At 34.7% G+C, this 23880-nt stretch overlaps 1 protein-coding gene across 2 annotated transcripts in view; it reads left to right on the top strand.

Moving 5' to 3' along the window:
* AP3B1 (adaptor related protein complex 3 subunit beta 1) overlaps positions 1 to 23572 on the top strand; it is a 157320-nt gene extending 133748 nt beyond the window's left edge. For both annotated transcript variants that reach the window (XM_082783672.1, XM_082783673.1), the window contains exons 25-27: positions 4484 to 4581; positions 9780 to 9918; positions 22787 to 23572. In XM_082783672.1, the coding sequence (XP_082639798.1) occupies positions 4484 to 4581; positions 9780 to 9918; positions 22787 to 22940 (391 nt within the window). In that variant the 3' untranslated portion in view covers positions 22941 to 23572. The remainder of the gene's footprint in view (positions 1 to 4483; positions 4582 to 9779; positions 9919 to 22786) is intronic.
* The last annotated feature ends 308 nt before the right edge of the window (positions 23573 to 23880 follow it).

The following is a 23880-nucleotide window of genomic DNA, read 5'->3' on the forward strand; positions in this document are numbered from 1 at the left end:
CATTTGATTCTTTAGAGCTTCCTACTGCAGACTTCTTATTAAGCATAAATGTTCCACAAAGGATGTAACTTACCAATTTTAGTAGCTAATATCAGAAGATGTACTCTTTAATTTTTGAAATTTAGAAGATGTTACATTTTATGGGCTCAGGAAACTTTCTCTTCTGATACATTTCTTCATCATTATTTTCCAGGAAAGTTAGAACACCACCACGTGAGGGATGTTTCAGTGCAACCAATTGTCTCGCAGATTCTTAAACATTAATATATTCAAGCTTTGAACCACTTCTGCAGATTTTTATTTAAACATTAGTTATATTAGTTAGGATCTGAAGTAATGTGTTGGAATTTAGTTTACTAGATTTTGGGGGAAATTACTCGTTGTACTGCATGACTCAATTTTATTATTAAACATGAAATATTATTAAACATTAAACATTACTAAATGTTATTAAACATTAAATATTATTACACATTATTATTAAACAATAAACATTAGATAGCTGATGAAATCTCCATCTTTGGAGATACTCAGAGCTAAAGTGGACAAGGCTCTGAGAAATATGAACTAAGGTGGCCCTGTATGGAGCAGGAGGTAGATGCAGGTGATTTCCAGAGGCCCCTGTAAGCCCAGATTATGGAACTAGGAAATTAGTTCTGTTAAATTAGATATTACTGCTTGTCTAATGTAAAGGTCTAATAAAAGAGATGCAAATCAATAAATAAAATCTCTATATTTAGTCTGTAATGTGTGACGTAGAGACTAATAAAAGAAAGGGACGATGATTTTCTCTGGCTGAAAAATAAATTTACTGTAAAGGATGCTGAACTTAAAGTAATGCAAAGTAAACCAGATGTTGGCTAAAGTGAGATTAAGATCAAAGTGTTTTTGAAGAATAACCGGACATCAGATTCTGTCTGCAGACTATGAATAGTTCATGGTTTATCAAATAATATCTGTTAGTTTTTAATCACTAGGGGAAAGGGAAATGGAATGCTTCTAAGCAGCAGAGGTAGTGAGTGGTCCTCTCAAGCAGCTATAGCCATTTAAAACCAAAGCTATGCTCATGCTTTTATTCCCTCTTAGGGTGAAAAGATTGTTACAAGCAAGCATTTCAGTGCAATCTAACCATAAATGTTACAAGTCAAGTTTATGTACAAATGGCATGTCCAGTCAAAGTAGGGCATGAATCGTTGTTATGCAAAACTGTTAATCTGTTTTATGCTGAATTATTTAATGCATATGATGTTTAAATATGAAAGAGCATTGGCTGGACAATCAATTGAACAACACTAATGAAGGTATCATTAAAAGTTTTAGTCATATAGTCTAAGTAGTGTATATATAAACAGTAAAAAGTTATGGGGCAATTGATTAAAGAGCCTTCCTTCAGCTCTTAGGCTTATGGAGTTCTCGATCATTTAAAAAAAAAAAAAAAAAAAAGATATTACTTCTTTATTTTACAAGGCACTTGATCCTGCAAGCAAATCAACCAATCCCTGTTCTTTTGATATCTTAATGTCTTTAGAGATGGATGACATTTCAGTAATATAGAAAAAAAAATGTGAGAATTTCTTAGCTAAGCAGATTTTTTAAAGGAGCACTTCATAAATGATTCTTAGTAAAATGAATGCTAGACAGGTTTTGAGATTGTTTCACTGTGTTTAATAATTTTCAACAAAGGTGGCATTCCTGCTGAATTTCACCTGTAAAGCCCATACTTGAGATTGCATGCATAAACATAATTATCACATCAGAAGTTAGAAAGAAATTGTGTATTTGTTCCAAAGATTTGCATGTGAATTTGGGTTACTACGGTAAGTATTAAAATCTAGTAATAGAACAATAAAAAAATTTCTGTTTTTCAAGTGGCTTTTCTTGCATCTTTGGGAGGGTGGAGACACATTTTGTGTATGAATCATCCGACATGCATTTTGTGTATGATTCATCTAGTGCTGTTTGTTGCATCAGCCAATTCAATTCCAGAATTTTAAAGTTGCAAGGTTATTTGAAAGAGAAAAAAAATCAGTAACATGCTTGAGGTTAATTTAAATACTGTCAATCAAACACATTTTCCATTCTAATGATTGCATCATTGTATTTAAGTAGGATATCTCAGGCATATCAGCAATCAATATGTATTGAATATTTGGTACATCAGCAAAATAAAAGGTGTTCTTTTCTACAAATTTCTCATACTTCAAACCTTTAACAAAGGTTCTGATGGGGTATACTTATCCCGAATTGCTAGCTGAATCCTATAAGCTACAGTTAGTCAAACATAGCAGAGTTTCTGTGGAGAACTCCAAGACAAGGTAGTTGGAAACTTAGAGAATTTAATGGGTGAGGAGAGGAAGTTCACAGATTCATTGCGTAGTTTGAAGGGACCTCTGGAGGTCATCCAGTCCACTTACCCTGCTCAAGCAGGGACTTAGAACAAGGTTTGCCAGGACAATGTCCATATGGCTTTTGAATATCTCCAAAGAGGGAGACTCCACAACCTGTGCATCACCTACACACTAAAAGAGTGCTTCCTGATGTTCTGGGGGAAACATTTGTGTTACAGTTTGTGCCCACTGCATTTTGTTCTGCCACTCTGCACCACTGAAAAGAGCTGTCTCTATCCTCATTGCACTGTCCCTACAGGTATTTGTATACATGGGTAAGATCCCCGTAAGTGTTTTCTTTTCCAAGCTGAACAGTCCCAGCTCTCTCAGCCTCCTTACAGGAGACATGTTCCAGTCCCTTCTTCATTTTTGTAGTGCTCTGTGGGACCCTTTCCAGTATGTCCAGGTCTGTCTCGTACCAGGGGCCCAGAACTGGACACAGCACTCCGGGTGCAGCCTCAGCAGCCCTGAGCAGAGGGGCAGGATCACCTCGCCTGACTGCTGGCGATACTTTGCCTAATGCAGCCAATACCGTCAGCCTTCTTAGCAGCAGGGGCCCATCGCTGGCTCACGTTCAGCTTGGTGCTCACCAGCAAGCACAGGTCTGTTCCTGCAGAGCTGCTCTCCAGATGGGTGGCCCCCAGCCTGTCCTGGTGCCTGGGGTGGTTCCTCCCCAGAGGCAGCCCTCTGCACTTGTTGAACTTCATGGGATTCTTGTCAGCCCACCTCTCCGGCCCTCTGGATGGCAGTACAGCCTTCTGGAGAATCAGCTACTCCCCCTGGCTTCATGTCATCCACAAATGTACCGAGGGCGCACTCTACCCCACTGTCCAGCTCATTACTGAAGATGTTAAACAGGACTGGACCCAGTGGTGACCCCTGGGGTACGCTGCTCATTTCTGGCCTCCAACCACTTTGCACCACCGAGCACTACCCTCGAGGCCCAGCTGTTCAACCAGGTGTTGATCCACCACACTGCTCATCCAGCCCATGCTTCAGCAGCTTCCCTCGGAGGATCTTACGGGGGACAGTGTCAGATTTCTTCGTGGAGTCTAGGAAGACAATACTGATGGTTCCTCCTTTATCCATCAGGCTGGTGATTTCATTACAGAAGCTCATCAGGTTGGCTGGGCAGGACTTGCACTTGGTGAATCCACGCTGACTACTCCTGGTGATTTTCTTCTGCCTCCATGTGCTATTGCACTGTTTGATCACTTTGCCAGGGATCGATAGAAAGCTGAACAGCCTGTACTTCCCCGTGTACTCCTTCTTGCCCTTTTTGAGTTATGTTTGCTTTCCTCCACAGGCACTTCTCACAGTTGCCACAATAGCACAAAGATTATGGAGAGTGGCATCACAGTGATATTTGCCTGTGCTCTCAGCACTCATAGGTGCATCCCATCAGGGCCCATGGATTTAAAAATGTCCAGTTTGCTTAAGTATTCCCAGACCTGATCCTCTTCAGGGTATGGGATTTATTTCTTGAGGAGGAATCTATAATATTTGATAGTAGTATACTACTAGACATAGTTTAAATCAATCATTATGCTGTATTTGTATTTAGATATGGAAAATGTTACAAAATCATTTTTCCACTCCCAAATTTGTTGTTTTTATATATTTCTTTTTTTATGGGAGGGGATGGGACACCACAATAGTGCTTTTTGTCATAATGTATACCTTTGATAGGTTTAGTCCTGTTTCTGGGACAGCTGTTGCTGATGACAGAATTTGTGAATAAAATTTTTATCAAAAGAATTGAGAAATAAATAATTTTATAAGGATATAGTTTGTTTGATGCTGTATAGATTACAAATAAACGTTATCATGAGTAGAAGCTACCATTACAGAAATATGAGAGTATTCACACTATATTTCGCATTATTTATATATTTATATATTATTTCACACTATATTTGTACTGGTGATGATGGATCAGCTTTAGTGATATAAGGAATTAGCAGATTTTTGGATTAACAAGGTAGAAATCAGGTAGTTTTTATACTGTTTAGAGATTTCGTAGTAAATTTGGAGCTGATAAGTACAATTCTATTTTTAAGCACTTGATTGAATCTCCTTAACTTCTCTTTTTGCAGCACGAAGGATGATCATTTCAATGTTAACATTCAGCCCCCTGTCGGAGAACTGCTTTTGCCTGTCACTATGTCAGAGAAAGACTTTAAGAAGGAGCAAGGTGAGAAATACTATTTCAGGAGCTTCAATAAACATATGTGGATCAGAAGAGGTTGTGTGGCTTTATCAATTTCAAAGTGTACAGCAAGTGCTTCCAGTGTAACTGCTTGTGTTAGTTTCTATTAGTATTCAGTCTGATACTAATGATTTAATTTTAAAACATCTTTAAAAGGACATGCAGTGCTATTTGACAGGTGTTTGGTGTCCCTTTAAAACCACAAATCTCACCATTTACCCTGGAACTTTTGGCTCAGAGAGTTTTGGCTTCCTATTATGAAATAATAATGAGTTTCCTACTAGCAGGAAAGCAGAAAGTTGGAACCCCAGCTCCAAGAAATAAATCAAACACACGTTGATATGGTGTCTGTCTTTACTAGTATTTTTTTTCTAAGGCTACTTTTCAATACTAGTAGTGTACGCGTTCTTCAGCTACTTTGAAGTTTCATCTTCTTCCTTCAAGCACTTCATATAAAGACATTATCAGAATAATGTTTTAGAAGGGTGATATCTTTTTTGTACTTCAGCAGGCATTATTCTAATGTCGTGTCTCTAAAGAATGTAAGTTTCTGCTCCTAGTCTGAAGCTTCGTAAGAGCTTTTAGTGACTCGAATGTTTTATACAAAATAATTAGAGAAAACTGTAGTTAGCTTTGACTTGTTGTTAAATGGAACAATTCATGCTGTTACCCTTAATTTGAATGTAGCTCTTGGACATCTCAAAATATAAATTATTGCATTTTGGATGCATTCAAATGTAATAGTGTTTACTCATCTATCTCAATGTATGGGGATTTACATGTGTAAATCTCTTCACATTGAGATGAGAATATACCCATGGGATCCTATCTCATTGCTGTGTAAGGCTCAGAAACTCAGTATATCCATCAAGCAGTCAACAACACCAATGAGTCATGCTATGTATTATTAATTATTGCTTTTGAACAGTTCTTGGCTTTTGTATTTTTGAATGATTAAGAAAGTAGTTTAAATATTGCTTGTATCATTTTCAGTTAAGCTTACTGTTGCAATGAAAAGTTAGGATTGTGCTTTGTTTTCTTAACCCATTGATACTTATTTGCTGTTCTTACCCTTTGCTGGCTAAAGCCTGCCTCTCTGCTTTATACCTGCTCAGCAACCCAAGGTGAGTGATTGAATGAGGCTGTGGCACATTTATTTTAAACTATTCCCTTCTAAAATTTGTAGCTGAGGTTGTAGTGAAAGGAAAGCAGGTTACTATGCTTCTTCCTCCATGTTTTTATATTTGCTTGCTTTGTGATATTTCAATAGAGCTTTTGCATGTTTTGCTGTGACTGAGGGCTTTTTTCCTCCTGACTGGCCATACAGAACCACGAGCACATAGAAGAAGTGTACTTGGAGAATAGCTGTGGTCCTCTGTGGAGTTGTTGCCAAAATTCCTTTTTCTTCTGCCATTTTACTTCTATGGTTGTTGATTATTTGTCTGAATAAATCTGGCAGCTGTTTGCTATGTTTAATAGAGCAGAAAGGCTACTCTGAATAAAGCTATTTGAAAATTTGTTTATATGAAGTATTTGTAAATCCATGAAGGTCTCTTGGCATTTCTGTATTGCTCTCTCTGTCTTCCTGAATTCTTTCTTTGATGCAGGACTTGATGCTAGCAAATTTACCACAGGTTTAAAACCCTTTTCTATTGCATCTTTGTTGTTATAAATATCAGCAGTTTCAAAATATTTTTAGCAATAGAAGTCTCAGTTCCAAATTTTACCTCAGTATTTATTACAGGTATCTAGGAACAGCTAGTATTTGGAGAGAATTACTATGTGCTCTTGATAAATGAAAAATCTGAATTACAGTAATAAATGCGGGGCAGTTTAGAAGTTACTATGTATTATTCTATTTTGTGTTTAACTTCCATTTGTCTGTATTCTCCAAATGAATCTGATTTATATAACTTGTTTTTCACTTATCATGCTTCTCCTTTTTTCTTTTTTTGTTTTTTTTCCTTGCCTTTATGGACTTAAGATGTTACAAGTCTTGTACCTGGAGATGCCTTATTTTATTTGCAACCAAAACAAATAGGTAAAAAACAGTGAAGGAGTGAGGAGAATATTAGAAATGCAAGACTATATTGGGGGAGAATGAGAATATGTATGGGTTTTAAGGATTTTTACATCTAAATTGTGTGTGTAATCTAATAAGAATGCTAAAGAGAAATACCCAGTATTATACTGATACATAGAAGACAATTCATTGCTTCACATCTTTACTCAATTACACTATGCTGTTTTGCATTGTCTGTTACATTTGTGTATTTCCATTTTCTTCCTGATGGCATAAAGAGAGGAAAACAGACAGGTTATTGAATATTCATGGCTGCGGAGGTTATCTAGTGGTAGCGGCAAACCTCGAAAGCTGTATTTATGCACATGCTGCACATGATATGGTTAGCCTTGCTTACACCATCTTGCCTTTCCTCCAGTTCTGAACTGGGGAATCCTCCCGTGAGGTAATGCTGCAGGGCAGCTGCTAAGTTAATGTTAATGCTGAGTTTGACAATTTGGAATCAGTGGATAAGAATGGTATTGACAGACTACTTTTTACCTCGCTGGTTAAATATTTTTACTGATCTTCAGGCCTCAGTATTTTATATCCTATTGTACATCACTTCCTCAAGAATAAGTCTGGATTCTTTAACAGGAATTTGGTACAAGTGAGACGCGTGCTGTTGGGAACTCTGTATCCAGATTTTCACCCATTTTTTATTTTTTATTTTTTTAATATCAATAGCAAAACTACCCTTGGCTTGTTTAAGAATAGGACCAATCCGGTAGCTAACATATCTTTTCCAATTTCAGTTCCTTTTACCATTAAAAATGTGTACAGTTATTTCATTGTATCAATTAGTTAACCCAGATTAATTGCTGTTCTATGCTCTGACTTGAGTTTCCTTAGATCTTGATGTTCTATGTAATATTAAAGGTGGCGTGTGATTGTTACAGCAGGGTATTACTCAGAATTTTTATTATGTTTTTAAAAGAGCCAAGTAAAACTACTTCAACTATAAGGACTTCCTCCCCCCCTACTTATGGACATGTTTTAAAATAATTTTGTCAATTATTTTTAAAAAGTGTTTAAGTGTATTTATTTTAAGAAAAAGGAAAAAAGAAACTTGATTGAGTAAACAAATTGTTTACTTAATTTTATTAAAATTTATGCATCCAACTTGTCTTCCTAACAAGCAAGATGCTAATTCTTTAAATGGTTGGACATTTACTATTTTCTGGCCCTTGACTACCACGAGCAATCATATTTGATGCCCCTTAATTAGAGCACCCTTTTTTCTTTCCAGGTTCTTTTCCACCTCAGCAATCGAGACAATACATTTGCTTACCATGCTGCTCTCCTAAGTGTTCTTTTGCATGTAAATTAATCTTGATTCAGTTTACACTGTCATGCTGAGTGGTACAAATTGCCTATAACAATAAAACAGCATGAGTTAAAAATAAAGGGGGGTGGAAAGGCAGATTGAATGTGTGCCTTACTTGATAGGATGTTACTTTGCTTTATGCCAATACATTAGTCGACGATAATGAATCTTCTGTTCTGAAAAGCATGGTTTAGTTGATTTTTTTAATTTTACTTCAATGGAGCAGTACCTTGTCTTTTATAGAACAAGTTAGACAAACCATTAATGACAAGAGTGTTAAGGTTAAATATGAAGCAATGCATTCACTTCTCTGAGTGCTATCCATCTTTCCATTTACAGGAGCTTGACAAAAGTACTGGCTTTGTACAACATTTCCTTTAATTACATGCTGCGGGAAACAGGCTTTTAACATAAACATAGTTGCATTCATTTATTCAGCATTTGCTCTTCAATAGAGCTTAATGGAGAAGGTTTAAATCCTAAATGAGTACACACATCTCTCAGCAGTGTTATGTCAGTCCCCATGCTTTGCTTAAAAGCAGTTTTAGTCTGCGTATGTAGTTTTTAAAGCTTTTGCCTAATAGTGAAGTTAAACAATTTGAAACAGAATGTACTATTCCCAAGATAAAACTGATTTTTATAGAAGTTGCATGCTTATTTTTGTTCTCTTCAAGTGCAGATCATGTTCAAAAATATCCCATTATTTACTCATAAGCTGTTCTATTTTTACTTTGATATTTCTTATTTTCTGACAGCAGCTAATGCACATTCTGGTGCATTAAAATGTTGGATTTATTTTTTTAATTGCTCTACTCAGCATCTTCATGTTGTTTGCTACGGGTTAGAACTGCATGTGCAGCCCTAAAATATTAGGCTTTTGAGAGTTTTGTATTGTTTTCATTATTAATGTTATTGTGGATTTCACATGCTTCACATTTCTGCCAAAAGTACTGTGTTCCATTGTTTGTGTTTTCAGTTTCTGCTCATAATGTAAAAAAATACACACACAATGATACAAAGATGTAGTTACTGTTGGGTTTTAATCAGCATAAGTGTCCTGCAAATTATTCTTCTAAACAATGGATTTTGATAGGAGAGAAAAGTGGTTTGTGTTTTGTTTTGTTGTGTTTGTTAAAATGACCTTGAACATTTTCTTTACTCTTTTTTTTTTTTTTTGTCATGTGTTCAGATATAATCTCGATATTTCAGTTCTATTTTATACTGATATTCAAATTATTTTAATCAAAAAGTTTATCATGACATTTTAAAGAGGTGGATACTAACTGAATTTCCCAGTTTCTAATGTGATGACTTTGTCCTCAGGAACTAAATTGATCTGATGACTATCTGAATTTCAAGTTTACTTCTAGCAATTGGATTTCAAATTATAATTAAGTACTATGGTTTTATGATTGAAAGATTAGAAGGTATCTTTGTATATGATCTTACATAAACTGGAATTTCCAAATCTATCTTACTTTATATTTCATTTCTGTGTTTACATTCTTCTTTTAAGTTATTATTTTTAAGAACAACCATCCTGATTTCACAGTTGCATTAGTATCACACATATCATTGTCCAGTTATTAGTAATTTATTTCTAGTAACAGGGCCTTGAAAATAATATATTAAGCTGATGTAATTATGTAATTTCTTATAAAATTGTTTCTCAACGTATGATTTAACTTGTAATGAAGGTGCATTTTTTTCATGTTGAGAAATCTCTTATTTTGGTTTTAAGCATAATAAGCAAACAAATAAAAAGAATTTATAATGAAATACTTAATGTTTCAGGGATACTGACAGGAATGAATGAGACATCTGCTACCATAGCTGTTGCTCCACAGAACTCTACTAGTCTTGTAATAATTGAGAAAGTAGTGAAGGCAGCAAACCTGGGTGTAGTCCCTTCTGGTCAAGACAACATACACAGGTAAGAATGCATGTCATTTATAGGGGGTTCATCTTTTAATATGAATTTTAGTTGGTTTTAAATTCATCAACATTTTTATAATATTAGAGAAAAATTTATTATCTACATCATTAACAGATAAGGTATGCACCTTGGACTGCGACATAGAATCCTGACTAGGTATTATTAACCAGAGTATTTTTTGTTCTTTATTTGTATATGTATAGTACATCAAATATCTAGACCTTACTGGACACAGTTTGGGGTATTCTCTGTTTCCTACTTTCGTTTCAAAGAGAAAAGATAGCCTTTTTAAAGCAATGTACTTTAAGGAGCATCTACATGTCTTTCTGACTTTTGTTTCTATTTCTGAAAATAAGTCTTTATCTGGATTTATCATCTGTGATAAGAAGCTTGTTTTTTCCACATTTATATTTTTTTTTAATCTATGGTATCCAGCTATGTACACCTAGGACATGATTATCTTATTTTTAATTAGATGAAGATCTTTTAAAATGCAGGGTGAACATTACATTGAATATTTTCTTCTCCTTCCTGTATATGTGCAAGGAAAACCAGTAATTTTCATCAGCCAAGAAAGCCATTGGACCTGTCTAATTTCTGATGTTACTTGTAGATCAATCCATTCCATCCAAAAGCTGTGGTACAGAACATAAGCTAAATAGATATGGCTATTGGTTAATCACAGATTTTAATGTGGTTGACTGGAAATATTTAGTCTAATGAATCTGTATGGCTTCTCACTTGTTACAAGAGCAAACAGAAAAAGTGCTGTGTATGGAAAACTGAGTAGACATATAACAAGAGCAACACATTACTGGAAGCTGTTAACTTTGCCTCCCAAATTTTGCTAAGTAAAAGCAAAGCATCTCCTCTTAAAGCAAAAAACAATCTTTTTCTTTGAAATTTTGCTGACTGAGATGGCTCTTTGGAATGGTGAGAGTCATGTAACCTACACAGGACTAATAACCTGATTATTTCTCTTCTTTGGATTTAGTCTTTTTTGCATCACTGGGCATTCGTATTGCATTGCATTAACATTAACCCAGCTGGATTTTCCTATGTATTTGATATGGTCAATGATAAAATTCTGTTTCACCATAAAAACACGGTACAGCTAGTGCGATTGCACTGAAATGATTGTCACTATTGACACCTGCTCCTCCGTGAAAGAGTCCTCATTTGTTGCGTCCCTGAGGGATCTATACAGCCTGCGTTCTCAACATCAATTCAAAGACTAGGTGAGAGTGTCAATCAAGAGAGACTAAAGTGTTTATGTTATGTAGGTGTTCTTCACCTTTACCCTATCCATCACATGAGACTTAGTACATAGGGATGGATTGTCTTCTGACCGAGTCTCAAAAAGGCTACCTAAAATAATAGCTTAGTTCCTAACTCAGCCACGGGTTTTCTGTTTGTCCACAAGTTTCTAATTTGATCTTACTTTCTCTTGCACTTCCTTAAAAAGGAGGAAGTTTTTCATGAAAGAGAGTCTATAACCAACAGTAACTAAATTGAATATGTACTTGCTGTTGAGTATGCACCTTCAGAGACAGTGGTTGAAGGCATGTTCTGTTAGGTCTGAAGTAAAGTATTCAGAACACTTTAGAGCATCTTGAAATCGGGGCTGAAAGTGTTTTTTTTTTTGCTATAGTAGTTGCAGAATGGTTTGTGTTTATAATGTCCAGCAGGAAAAGAAGACGAGTTGTAACAACATAACCAGAACCTTACCAGAACTTCCCAGAAGTAAGGGGTACTTAGAAAACAGTCCATCATTTACTTTGCTGTGGAGTTCACAGATACTATGTAGTTTTCATTTGCTTTTTTTTTTTTTTTTTTTTTTTTTTTTTTTTTTTAACTGAGATCAGGAATGGGAACATTAACTAATTGATACTGTGATGAACCTGCTTGGTCATCTTTTAAATGCTGCTGTTATCATTAAAGAATCCCAGACTTAGATAAATGAAAATTTGAGATAGATTATTTTTTATAGGTATTATTATTCATAGTTAATGAATACTTTAAAATCTCTAAAACAAATAACTAAAATATTTTTATACATACCTATAAAATGTATAGATATATTTGGGTTAAATCAACTCTGTCATTACAGTTAACAAAAATTGAATCTATTCTTGCAAAATATTGTGGATGTAAGAAGTTCAGGATGTTTTATTTAAATAAAACATGCACCATTTCAAGATGGTAAAATAAACATTCAGCTTTTACCTTGACAAAGGAGTAATTAATTTGATGAAAATATCATGAAATATTTTTTTTCTTCTTCAATAGTATTGTGATTTTTCCTGTTTGTTTTATTGCAAGCGGTATTTGGGAAGAAAAAATTACATACAAGAACTTGTTTCAGCTCATTATGCCATTCTGTGAGGACTAGTTGAGTTCAACTTCTTGGAAGTGCTTAGTACACGGGAAAAGCAGTACTATTTTTAAACAGACATTGTTGTTCTGCACTTTGCAGTCTGAATTGCATTAACCTCTCGGTTGGTCATTCCCAACTAGAGTATTGCTGAATGACTGCTAATGGCAAGAAATATATATTGTCTGGTAGTGAAATATACTCATTCAAAATGCAATAGTATAGTAGAATACAAGCTTATCTAATGAGTATGAACAGGCACATGTTACTTGTGTTTTTTTTTCAGTCTGAGAATATTTGCACTCATGACGAAGATGTTGTCATGTTGATGGGACCAAATTACTTCTTTTTAAATTGATAACCCTATTTAGGACTGCATTTTGCACCACATAAAATCACTAAGGCAACTACTCTGAAGGTCTGAAAACAAATACTTGCAACAAATATCAATGGAATAGCATGCAATCACCAGTGAAAAATGAAGTAAATGTAAACTTGTCAAATATATCAGCTATATGTCAGTCCATATCACAGTATAGCAACACTTTTTACATGCATTTTTGCTCTTTTTAACATATGGTTGCTGATTTTTTATAATTACATGAAATACTAATTAAACTGATAGTAAGTAAAGAACAAAATGCCAGATGATACAGTTGATTATATTTTAGACTTTTTTTCTGACCTGTTTTATTTATTTTAAGTGATACCTGAAAAAAAAAATCTAAACACAATAAATATCAGAACACAAATCTGCAGATTTGTACTCATATTTTTGCAAAATAAATTTGCTGTGCTATTTTACTTGCTTAAGTATAGTAATCTGCACCTAAAATTAGGTAGCTTTATACAAGCTATTAGGTCTCTCTGCCTTGCAAGGCTGCATAAAGTACATGTTTATGCTCTTCACAGGATTTGACTATCTTGTATATTGACCTCTCTTGCTTTTGTTGTCAAGGGGAAGTACTATTTCAGTTGTAAGACCTCTACTAAAAGCAAAAACGTGAAATGAATTTAAAGACATTTTTTTTTGAGAGCAGGAAATACAATGTCTCCCAGAATTTGAAAACTTCACCAAAAACAGTGTGCATTGTTTTTCTTAAAATATTTCACAAGCCTGATTGTTGCAGAAATCTTAGAGCCCTTTCTGGGTTCTAAGAAAATATTTTAAGAGATGAAGGGTGTAAACAGGTTGAAGAGCATATAGATGTTGACCAAATCATTTTAAAAAGAATTAGGAAAAGTCCCAGGCTTCTGCCTTGCAATTAATACCATGTCTGTGGACACCACTGGAGTATCTACAAGCAAAGACATTGAAAGAAAAGTATGTTTTTTCCTACAGAGAAATCAGTCCAAATAGCCACATTTAAGGACCAACAAGTACATTTAAGTTGAAATATATCTGCCGTTGGACAGGAATTTTTGCATCTTCAAGACAAGAGGATACAAAATAGAGGGTATTTATTCTCTCAAAGTTGATTGGTCTTTGAATCATGCCTTCAATTCCCTGTCTCTAGTTGTACAATAATACTCATTGCTTTATATATAAAATATAAATTCTAGAATGTTCTCTTCTATTTCAAAATGTGATAAGACAAAGACACTACTGAACTCAAGATTTTCAGTATTTTTTTCAACCAACATGAGCATTATTTATCCAGAAACATCCTTAATGCTAGTGTTATTTTCAAAATCTGTTGCTTACTTGCTCTGAGATGAATATTCTAGAAACTGTGTCTCTTTCTTCTTTCTTTATTTTCAGCTCCATAACCTCCCACCAGAATAGGTAATTCTCATTTTCTTCAATTTGAATATAGCAGAAGGCAACAGACAATGGTTGAGAAAATGAGTTGCAAACTTTACTTGTTATAAGAAGGATTTGAATGGTCTTATGACTCTCTTGAAAGTGTCAAAATACAGTCTTACATAAAGGCTTTTAGATGAGTGAAAGATATCTCAGGGTAATTTGACTTAGAAAGGAAATAATGGAAATACAGATAATGTTTCCACTGCCTCCAAAATATCGCGCAAATACTTTGGAGTCATTTGCATTAGAATTTACCAGAAACATCCTTTCAGAGGTGGGATCACAAACTGGACTTACTTCTTTACTCTTCCACTTTGGTTTATGCTTGTGTGATTCTATTGATGTCAGAATATATGTTTAAAGGGATGGTAATTAGGGTCTTCTTGAATTATCTCTCCACCTTTCACTCTCTGAAGCATTTTTTAAACAGTATGAATAAAGTAATATTATTTCCCTCAGTGACCATGGCTCTGCAAAATGATAAAGTGTAGAGCATCTTTTCCACAGTTTTCATTCTTTAAGAGTTTACTTGCACACTGCCTAATCAGTCAGTGAGACAGAAGTCTGAACCCATCAGAAGGGATATGAAGAACAGATTTTATTTAACCTCAACAAGTTTAATAATCCATTCAACTAGTCTGGTGCTGTTGTTGGATTTTGGAGGGAATCAACAATTAGGAAACAGTAAATAGTTGGGTTAAAAAGTGATCATACTGTAATCTACTTACCTCTATTCAGCCAGTCATGGCCTTAACCACTGGCCAGCACTTATAGAGAAACATGACAGCATTACCTTCAGTCATATAATTTGAGATAGTCAAGTCTCTAATTTCAACAACCCAACATGGGGCGATGTGAGTTTCTGGAGAAAATCAAGACTCAGTTTTGTTCTTTTCCACACTGAAGCCTTAATCTGCTTCTGGGCAGCCGTTTTCAATTTTTGCAATAGTGAGTGTAATACACTCCATTAAAGTAGTCATTCTCAAAGCAGTATTTTCTTTTGATGGATCAACAGAACTTTCAGATGGAGGATGTATCTGTCTCTTAGCATGTGTCATAGGCACCTGAGTTAACAGCAAACAAGGTAGCTTTTAAACAAAAAGCCCAAAAAATGGTACTTCTGTTCATTGCTGGGGCAGGTCTAGCTAGCTGAAGTACAGCATTGCATGCAATGACTACGCTGCTTCAGGCATCTGTAATTGTTAATGACATTTGACTTCTCCATACAGATACATCAGTTTGTTCAGAGCTTGCTTTGTGTAATACATCATTCAACATACTCATAACTTATGTCGTTTTGTGGATAAGTAAGTATTTAACAGGATGTTAAATGTTTTCTACCTGTCTTTTGGAGGCTTGCATTATTTTAGCTAAATCAAAAACATGCTGTGGAAATCATGTAACATGACAGTGAGAGCACATTGCAGTGGATAGGCATCAAAAACCTGAAGAACATAAAAGCAACTAGACACAGTATCGAAACTTGCATGAAATGCTTTAAAAAAAAAATTAAAAAAAAAAAAAAAGAAGAAGAAACCCAAGGATCAACACTTGTTTTTCAGTAGCCTTTATTCCCCACCCCATGCATCAGCCTGACAGTCTGATGGAATTCACCCCTTTTTATCATTTTGCAACCTGTCATGTCCCATTTATGTTATATTGGCAGACTGATTCTCAAAGGAAAGAGGGTTTTGTTTACAGACAATTTTGATTATCAGAGAATGGCATGCTTAGTAATGTTATCCTCCCCACATCTCTTTAATCCAACAGCACTTAATTTGGGGAGAAAAGGTGTGTGACTGTGCATGTATGTAGGTACGTATGTATTGAACAAACTCCTGCTTTGAAGGAGTTCACTTGGAAAAGCTTTGTGTGTGTCATCTTCCAGTTTATACTAAATTGGAAGAGGTCACAGAAAGCTGGTGATCAGGCCCCATCAGCTTACCGTAACTAAAAACTGTAGTCATTTCCAACATGTCAGAAAGGAAGGACAGTCACACATTTATTGAAGTATGAACATAGCATAGAAATTAATGAGAATTACATGTATAAATTCTTTATCATTTATATACTATCTCCAATTAACAATCTCAGTATAATGAGATTACATGTTTAAAATGTATATAATACATCATATATTTATAACATATAAGCAATCTCAGTATTTCTCAGCTACTGTGTATATATATTTGGATCTCCATATGGAGAGAAATGTGGTCTCAGGAGTTGACAAATACATCGTATAAATCCAGTAAGTCTTTTTTAAAGACCTTTTCTGCTCTGTGTGCACACAGAAAATTTTTTCTAAGATTTTTTACTAAGTAATTGGCTTGTCTGAGAGCACAAATAAAGTGAAATCTACCTCTGGCAGTAGCTCCTTTGAAGCAGTTATGTGGACTGTTCTGCTTCCATGGTTTTTTAGCTGTTGGGCCAGTCGTCTTTTTTTACTCTTCAAGAGAGCTGCAATGGGTAGCCAAGTAAATAAACTTGTAACAGACATGCAGCCTTGATTTTGCTTCCTAACTTCTCTAGTAAGAATTAATTAAAAGGCTAGATGCCCTAAGCAAAAGAGTTTCTCTATTAGCCTTTACCTGCAGGTGACAGAATTCTAGGTGGAATGGTATTTGCCTGTCCACTGGTATTTTAGCCCTCCTTTTTGCCAGGAGCTGTAAGCTCCTAACATTTTCTTACTTTATTGTAGAATCCTAGATTTAAAATAAATAAATAAATGTTGGGTCTCTTAGTGACCCCGGTAGGCTAACTAACCATTTACCTTTTTTTTTTTTTGTCAGCCTGTGCTGAAACTTTTTCTATTAGTCACTATTGTTTGGTAAATATTTTTATTCCAAATAAAAAGAAAACTAGAAGTTTTAAATACTCATTCAGTAGTTTCTATTATATATTTCTCAATCAAATCCTAATGTCCCAAAATCTGGAATTTCCTCACTGTTTACAAATGGGCTCTGCATGTACTAATACTATTTTCATGTATTATTAGCATATGAAGATGCTGATTAACTGGTACAAGATACTTGATCCAAGAGAATGTCTTTTTACAGCACCATCATTTAATATTTAAAGGCATTTAATATTTAAAATATTTTACTATATCTAAGGAGCTTGCATGGGGATTGCAAGATTTAAAAATAACTTTAAGAAATCAAATTTGAGCTTAATATTAAAATTATATGAGTGAGTTATTTTGGATACAAGGTTAATCGGAATAGATGGTTATAGCCTTGCTTGTCTGCTGTCCACTAGAGGACAGCACTGCTTTTGTATCAGAATGCTGTAAAGTGAAAAATACGTGCAGCATTTTCTTTGAGCAACAAACAGGAACCTTCTGAGTCAGTTGGTTAAACAAAAAACATTTAACACTTAAACTAGCTGAAGAAGAGTATATATTTGATTTGAAAAATCTCTGAGCAGGTTTAATATTTTAATGTATTTCTGTAAGGTGAAGTACTTTCTTGGAATTAAATAAATTTTTTGCAAATGAAAATTTATAGCCTGTTTTAAAGAGGGACTGGATTTAATTTTAATACTTACCATATTAAACTCCTGATTATTTAAGAAAAACAAAGCAAACAGAATAGATGAGAAAACAAAAAAATCAGGTATCACAATTATAGTTTTCTAGGTGAGGAGCAAATATGATTCAAGTTTTTAGCTTATTGAAGTTTTGGGAAGGAGATATAAGTACCTCTGTATAATAATGCTGAAGCTTTTGAACTTAAAGGAAATTTTTGTGAAGGTAAGTTCATGCAGCATCTTTTTGAACATGCGGAGTACTGCTGTGTACTGGACAGTAAGTTCTGAGGACTCATTTGCATTCATGCATTTTTGTTCGGAATACAGTGCAACTGCTCACTGGTAACTGAAGACAAACTCAAAATCTACTTTAGAAATAAAATTTTAATATTTTTTTTAATACATACTTGAATTGAACTTATTTGTACAATTTTGCAATTTCATTAAACCTCAAAATTGTTAATATTGAAAATAAGCTAAATTGTAGTAATGAATTAGGTATTTTGAACAATTTATCTTAAGAAAAATGTTAAAATAGATTGAAATGGTCTTGAAAAAGAAAACATCTCAAAGTATCTTTATATGATTTTTAATACAAATATTAATTAATTTCCATGTCTAATAACCAGTCAGTGTTAAAAAAGTTTTTTTCTGAGAGGTTAAATTCACTAGGTTAAGAAAAAGGTGTTTCTTTTCTCTCTCTCTTTTTTTTTTTTAAATGTTTCTGCTTTGTTTCATTATGCTTACTGTATCCTCAAGTCAGAATTAATTCATATTAATGCTATTCCAAATACTTTCTTTTTTCATGTTCTAAGGCTTATTCATAGAACCAGGACACATAATTAGTAACATACCCAATTTTGAGATTAAGTGCTCATTACAGAGTCAAAATTATAGGGAGACTTTGTCAGAGTGAGGTAAATATTCAGAGTACTGAAACGACTTTTCTTTTTCCATGTGATACACTGGAATGTACTTCATAGTTGTTCATTCTTCTATTTACAAATTGGAGATTAATTTGCAGTCGTATTTTTATCCTTTGAATATATTCATTGCATAACTTGATTACACATTTGTGAACTTTGGAATAATCATTTGTCTACAGCTAGGGCAGGGCATTGTATCTTGTGATCGTCTTTCTTACTAATAGGATTCTGTCTGCTTCAGCAGGCAGTAATTGAAGGCTTAATGTGCAAGATTTAAAAAAAAAAAAAAGAAAGTTTTAGCCTCTGTGTGCCATTGTCACTGTTTCTGGTAAGCAATAGAACTGAAAAAGAAGAAAATTTAGCTTAAATGGAAGAATCAAAGATGAAGAAGAGTGCCCGACAAGAGAGAGCATGTGTTTTAGTGCCATTGAATTATGTGTCACAAGCCCTGCTCTGCTGTAAACAAATGTCCCAATAGTGTTGAACTGTAAATTCACTTTTTAAAATGTTGAATTTTTAAAAACATATTTTCAGAGTGAGTTACTTTGTTACTCTATTCTCTGGCTTGGAATTTTCAAAATCCTTTCAAATAAAAATGCCTTTCCTGCATATTGCAGCTATCTTCTGCCTACAAATAAAAGGAAAATAACTGCTAGTCTGTAGTTAGGTCAGTAATTACTACAAAGCCAGCGTTTGCCAAATGCTGTCACATAGTAATACCTGATAGTCTGTTTTTTTCCCCTTTATTAGGAATTCAAACTAACAACAAATAAGGTATTTTTACATGACGGCCATTAAAAAATCATATTTCATGACCAAGAATGTATTTGATTTTTAACTATTGAAAGACTGAATGGCTTTCTAAAAATATGCCAGTGCTTTACTGATGCTGATTTAGAATTTGATTCTTAATACGTATTTTCTTACCTACTTACAGATACTATATTTCTTTAAATTTGTGAACTCCTCCTCTCTTTTTCCAGGTCACATAGCCTCAGAATATTTAGTGTTCTTCTTAAAAATATATATTTGAAAAAACTTAGAATATGCAAATATATCTCACATTCTCATGTTTCTACTCTGTCTTGATTTTTTTTTAGTGTGGAAAATGTTAACACCTGCAAATCTTTCTCGATATTTTTAATGATGCAAAAGCAGTTTCAGAAGTAATATTATAAAGAAACCTAGCAAATAACTGCACTATAACAGAAACAGCCATCTTAAAACTATTAGAAAATATTTGTTTCTGTTTTCTGAATGGTTCTCTCATGTAGCTTGTTTGGTTGTTTTTTGTTTGTTTGTTTTTTCATACTCAATGCTTCGTTCTTTGTTGCAACAGAACCAAGCTGATACTATAATGTTTTATGCCACAAGTTGCCCAAGGAACAAATTCTCTATTTTGGACTTAATAACAACCAATTTATAAGTTAGATTTGAATGTTTGACAATGCAGTTCCTAGGTTTGAGTGAGACTATGAAGTCTGATTGTTTATAATATCTTCTTTTCAAATATTTGGATTCAAAGTCCTACTTTTAAGACAGTATCAACTTTCAGAAAAAGTGAAAATAATTACTGACCTCATGGGAAACATAAAAGCTGTTCCACAGCTTCTCACAAAGAATAAATACCTACTGTAGAGAGTGATTAATTTTTGCTGCTGAAAGATTTTTAATGGCTTTCTGGTTTAACTATTTAGAGGAGAATACATGTACTGTAAAATTTACATAGGCTCATAATAACAGCAAACATATATGATGCATTAATGTGTACATCGTCTAAAAATCAGATACTACTCAAATTACTCAATGACAGCATTTTTAAAACATCTAAATAACTAGCAAATCAGTTTTACTGATCAAGTCTTGTCACCAGAAGTCAACAGATTCATCTTTTAATAACTGTGTTCAGTTTCAACAATTGAATAAACCAGTTTGTGTTATAACTGTTTTTAGAAACTTCTTCCTCATTTTAAGGAACAGATTTCAGTTTCCAAAGTTCAAAAGCAGTGGTAAACATATTCTGTCATGGTTCTTCTGTACACCCTTTTCAATGGTGAACAGAAGTTGTCTCGTTCTGTTCCAGTTTTTTTTCCCTAAGTGACTCCAGATCGCTGACCACTGATACAAACCAATTATGCGTACTAACACTTTGTGTAGAATTAGCCAAATATCAGACCCTTTATGCTTTTCAAGGGACATAAAAACTCACATTAATTACGTGTTCTTTTTAGAGGTACGGAAAAGCAATATTGATCACCTATCAGATTTGGCAAATAGACTTGTGAAAATATCTGCACAAAACTCATCTCTGATGCTTTGGGCTTCCCTGGGTTTCACAGAACACTGACTTCGTATCACTTTCAGGTTTTAATAAAAGAGGGTAAAATCAAGCCTCAAGGCTATGAAACACAGCAGGAGTGCCAACTACCAACCTTTTTATGTGCATACTTAGACATAATCTGCTTCTGTGTTGCCCCAAGACACAACTGTTAAGTAAATAAAGTGACTAATAAGACTATTGTTTATATAATTATCCCCCTGTCAAAATCAACAAGAGAAATAGTGATCTTTTACATTGCAGTGCAAGTAGACAAAATCATTGATATAACTAGCTAAGTAGTTAATTTTTATAGCAGTGATGTCGTTTCAGAATCTCCTATTAAAGAGAGAGGTCTTTGAATGTATCTATAATCCGGACAAAAGAAATAGATTGACCTGTGATGGGTGACATTAGAGAAGTGCCCCATGTTTCCTTAATTAGTATAATGTGTTATGAGATTTTGATATGCTTAGTTTAAAAAGAAAAAAAGACAGAAATTACATCTCGTTTAAAGAGAACCTGCTTCCTGCTTAAGTGGCTAATATTTTAATTAAGTCTGGAGTGAAGTTTTTTGAGTATCTCCTGATAAACTCCCTCCTTTATGTTGATGGTAATTAAACAGATCCCTAAGGGCCCGGGCAGGCGCTTTGCGAGGCCCGTGCTAATTGTCAGACATGAGACACTGACCAGTTGGTTTGCTCTTGAATAGCCGACATCGTGCTGTCAGCCCAGCAGTTTTATTTTTCTGCATTGTGCGCTGTTGTCAGGGCTAACTGGGTCCTTTTGTGGCTGAAGATGTTGCGCAAATTGAGGCAGATGGCTCCGGTTCAGACACGTGTCCTTCAGCAGGAGGAGAGGAGATTGGCCCCACAAAGTGGGGTCAGGCTGGGTCGCGGACCTGCTCCGCACTTGTTAGCGTTTTCAAAAGCCCATGTGCAGAAACTTGGTTGTTGTCAAGTAACCACCACCAACAACAACGAAAAGCAGAAAAGCATGGCATGCTCCTTGCGGGATGTGGAGGACGAGGCTGTTGCCATCCTCTTCCATCCCGTCTCTTGGGCCTGGCTGTGCATGCAGAATGAATTAACAGGATTGACAGAAGTTCATTGTGCCTAAAATGGCTTTTCAGTCAATTGTAGTGCTTAAAAGGCTAGTTTTGCTTTTAATTCCATGTAATTAGTGGGTTCTTCATGTCTTGGAATTTAGTAATGGTGCATTAGTTCTAATTTTTATCTGGATTTTTTTCAGTTTGCTTTGTATGACTTCTAGTCATAAAATATTTAGAAACATTGACCACATTTTTATGATTAAATATTCTGGAGATGAAATGCGTTCACAGATGCAGTGATTTGCTGTCTTGCTGTTGCCATCACTTGAAAGGATCATGTTGGATGTTTGAGTATTTTTAGCCTGGATTAATTCCTGAGAAAGCAGGAGGAATGTACTTTTCTGAAAGTACAACCGTTTGGCTTTTCGGAAGTGTTTTCTCACATTTACTGCTGTTGTATTTTCTTTGGGGCACCAAATGATATTTTTCCATGGAAATCTCCATAGAATTTAGGTTGCTAATGTACACTAAAGTACCTCCTGAGTATTGTACAGGAACTGAAGAATTGGAATTCAAATAATATTTTGATTTAAGTATGTTTTATTATTTGATTTATTAAATAGAGGGCTTTGCACAATCCCTTTCTGTCCTTAAATACTAAAATATTTGCACAATGATGAAGAAATTTTCTGCAGAATTGAGTCTTCATGGTTTATCCCCTGAAATTGCTTAATGAAATTGGAGGCATTTTGTTAATAGATGAGCTCATTTAACTTTTGCAGAAAGAAGTAATAGTAGTCTATGACCTGAAGGTTCTCAGCAATTCTCTTTATTTTTTTTACTTTTCTTTTCCCTCTAGGTTTGCAGCTAAGACTGTGCACAGTGGGTCACTGATGCTAGTCACAGTGGAGCTGAAGGAGAGCTCTACAGCACAGCTCATCATAAACACAGAGAAAACCGTGATTGGTTCTGTTCTGCTGCGGGAGCTGAAGCCTGTCCTGTCCCAAGGGTAACCTGCTTACATCTGGACTTCAGAATCTGGCACACAACAAAAGTGCCTGGCATCCACTACTGCTGCCTTTCATTTATAATAATAGCCCTTCCATCTGGCAGTGGGGGGAAGAATACACTCTTGACATTCTTGTCTTCTGCTTTAGAATGCTAGTGTGTATCTATCATGTATGCAAGTCCTCTCCTTTTTTTCTGCTTGCTAACCAAAGAACATACATTTTACTGTCAGTTATCTGCATTCTTAAATGTATTTCCTGTTTGTTCTATCCTAGTACTTCCCTCTCTGATCCCATTTTCCTTTTCCCCACTGTAGTAGACAGATACTGGATTATAAATTTCAAGGGAAATCACACTGCTGGAAAACTGTGTTAAAATGGCAGATAGGTTGCAGCAACATACACAGCAACTATGTTTGTGGTTCTGAGAAGTTTGATTGTGTAAACTATGTTTGTGGTTTTGAGAAGTTTGATTGTGTAAGTGTAACCGCACAATAAGTACAAGAAAATTGTGTTTGCTTCCTGAAAATCATTGTAACCCTGAACTGATGTAGTAAGAATGTTGTTCCCACTTAATGTCATTTTCACAAATATTTTGTTAATGTGCCAATAAAGTAGTGCTATGAGCAGAAAGTTGATATCTGTTTTCTTTGGTAGAGAACCAATAATGATTGTCAGTAATGTATATAACTGGTCAATTTAAAGTAAATACAAGATTGAATGCCACATATGCATTAAGAAATTGCTTTTGTGAAAGTAGACAGTGTTTGTGCTCCAATTTTAATTTTCTAATATGCAGTCATATTTTTGTTAATGAACAAAACCCATAATTCTCTATTTTCAAGTTGGCCTATTCATAAAATACTGACTGAAGAGACTATTTTGGTAAGTACTGTCACCTAGCTTCATAAATCATTCAAATTCTTTGCTTGAAATTGTTATTGTA

This window comes from Aythya marila, assembly GCF_965140915.1.
Source record: "Aythya marila genome assembly, chromosome: Z".
Taxonomy (NCBI): Eukaryota; Metazoa; Chordata; class Aves; order Anseriformes; family Anatidae; genus Aythya; species Aythya marila.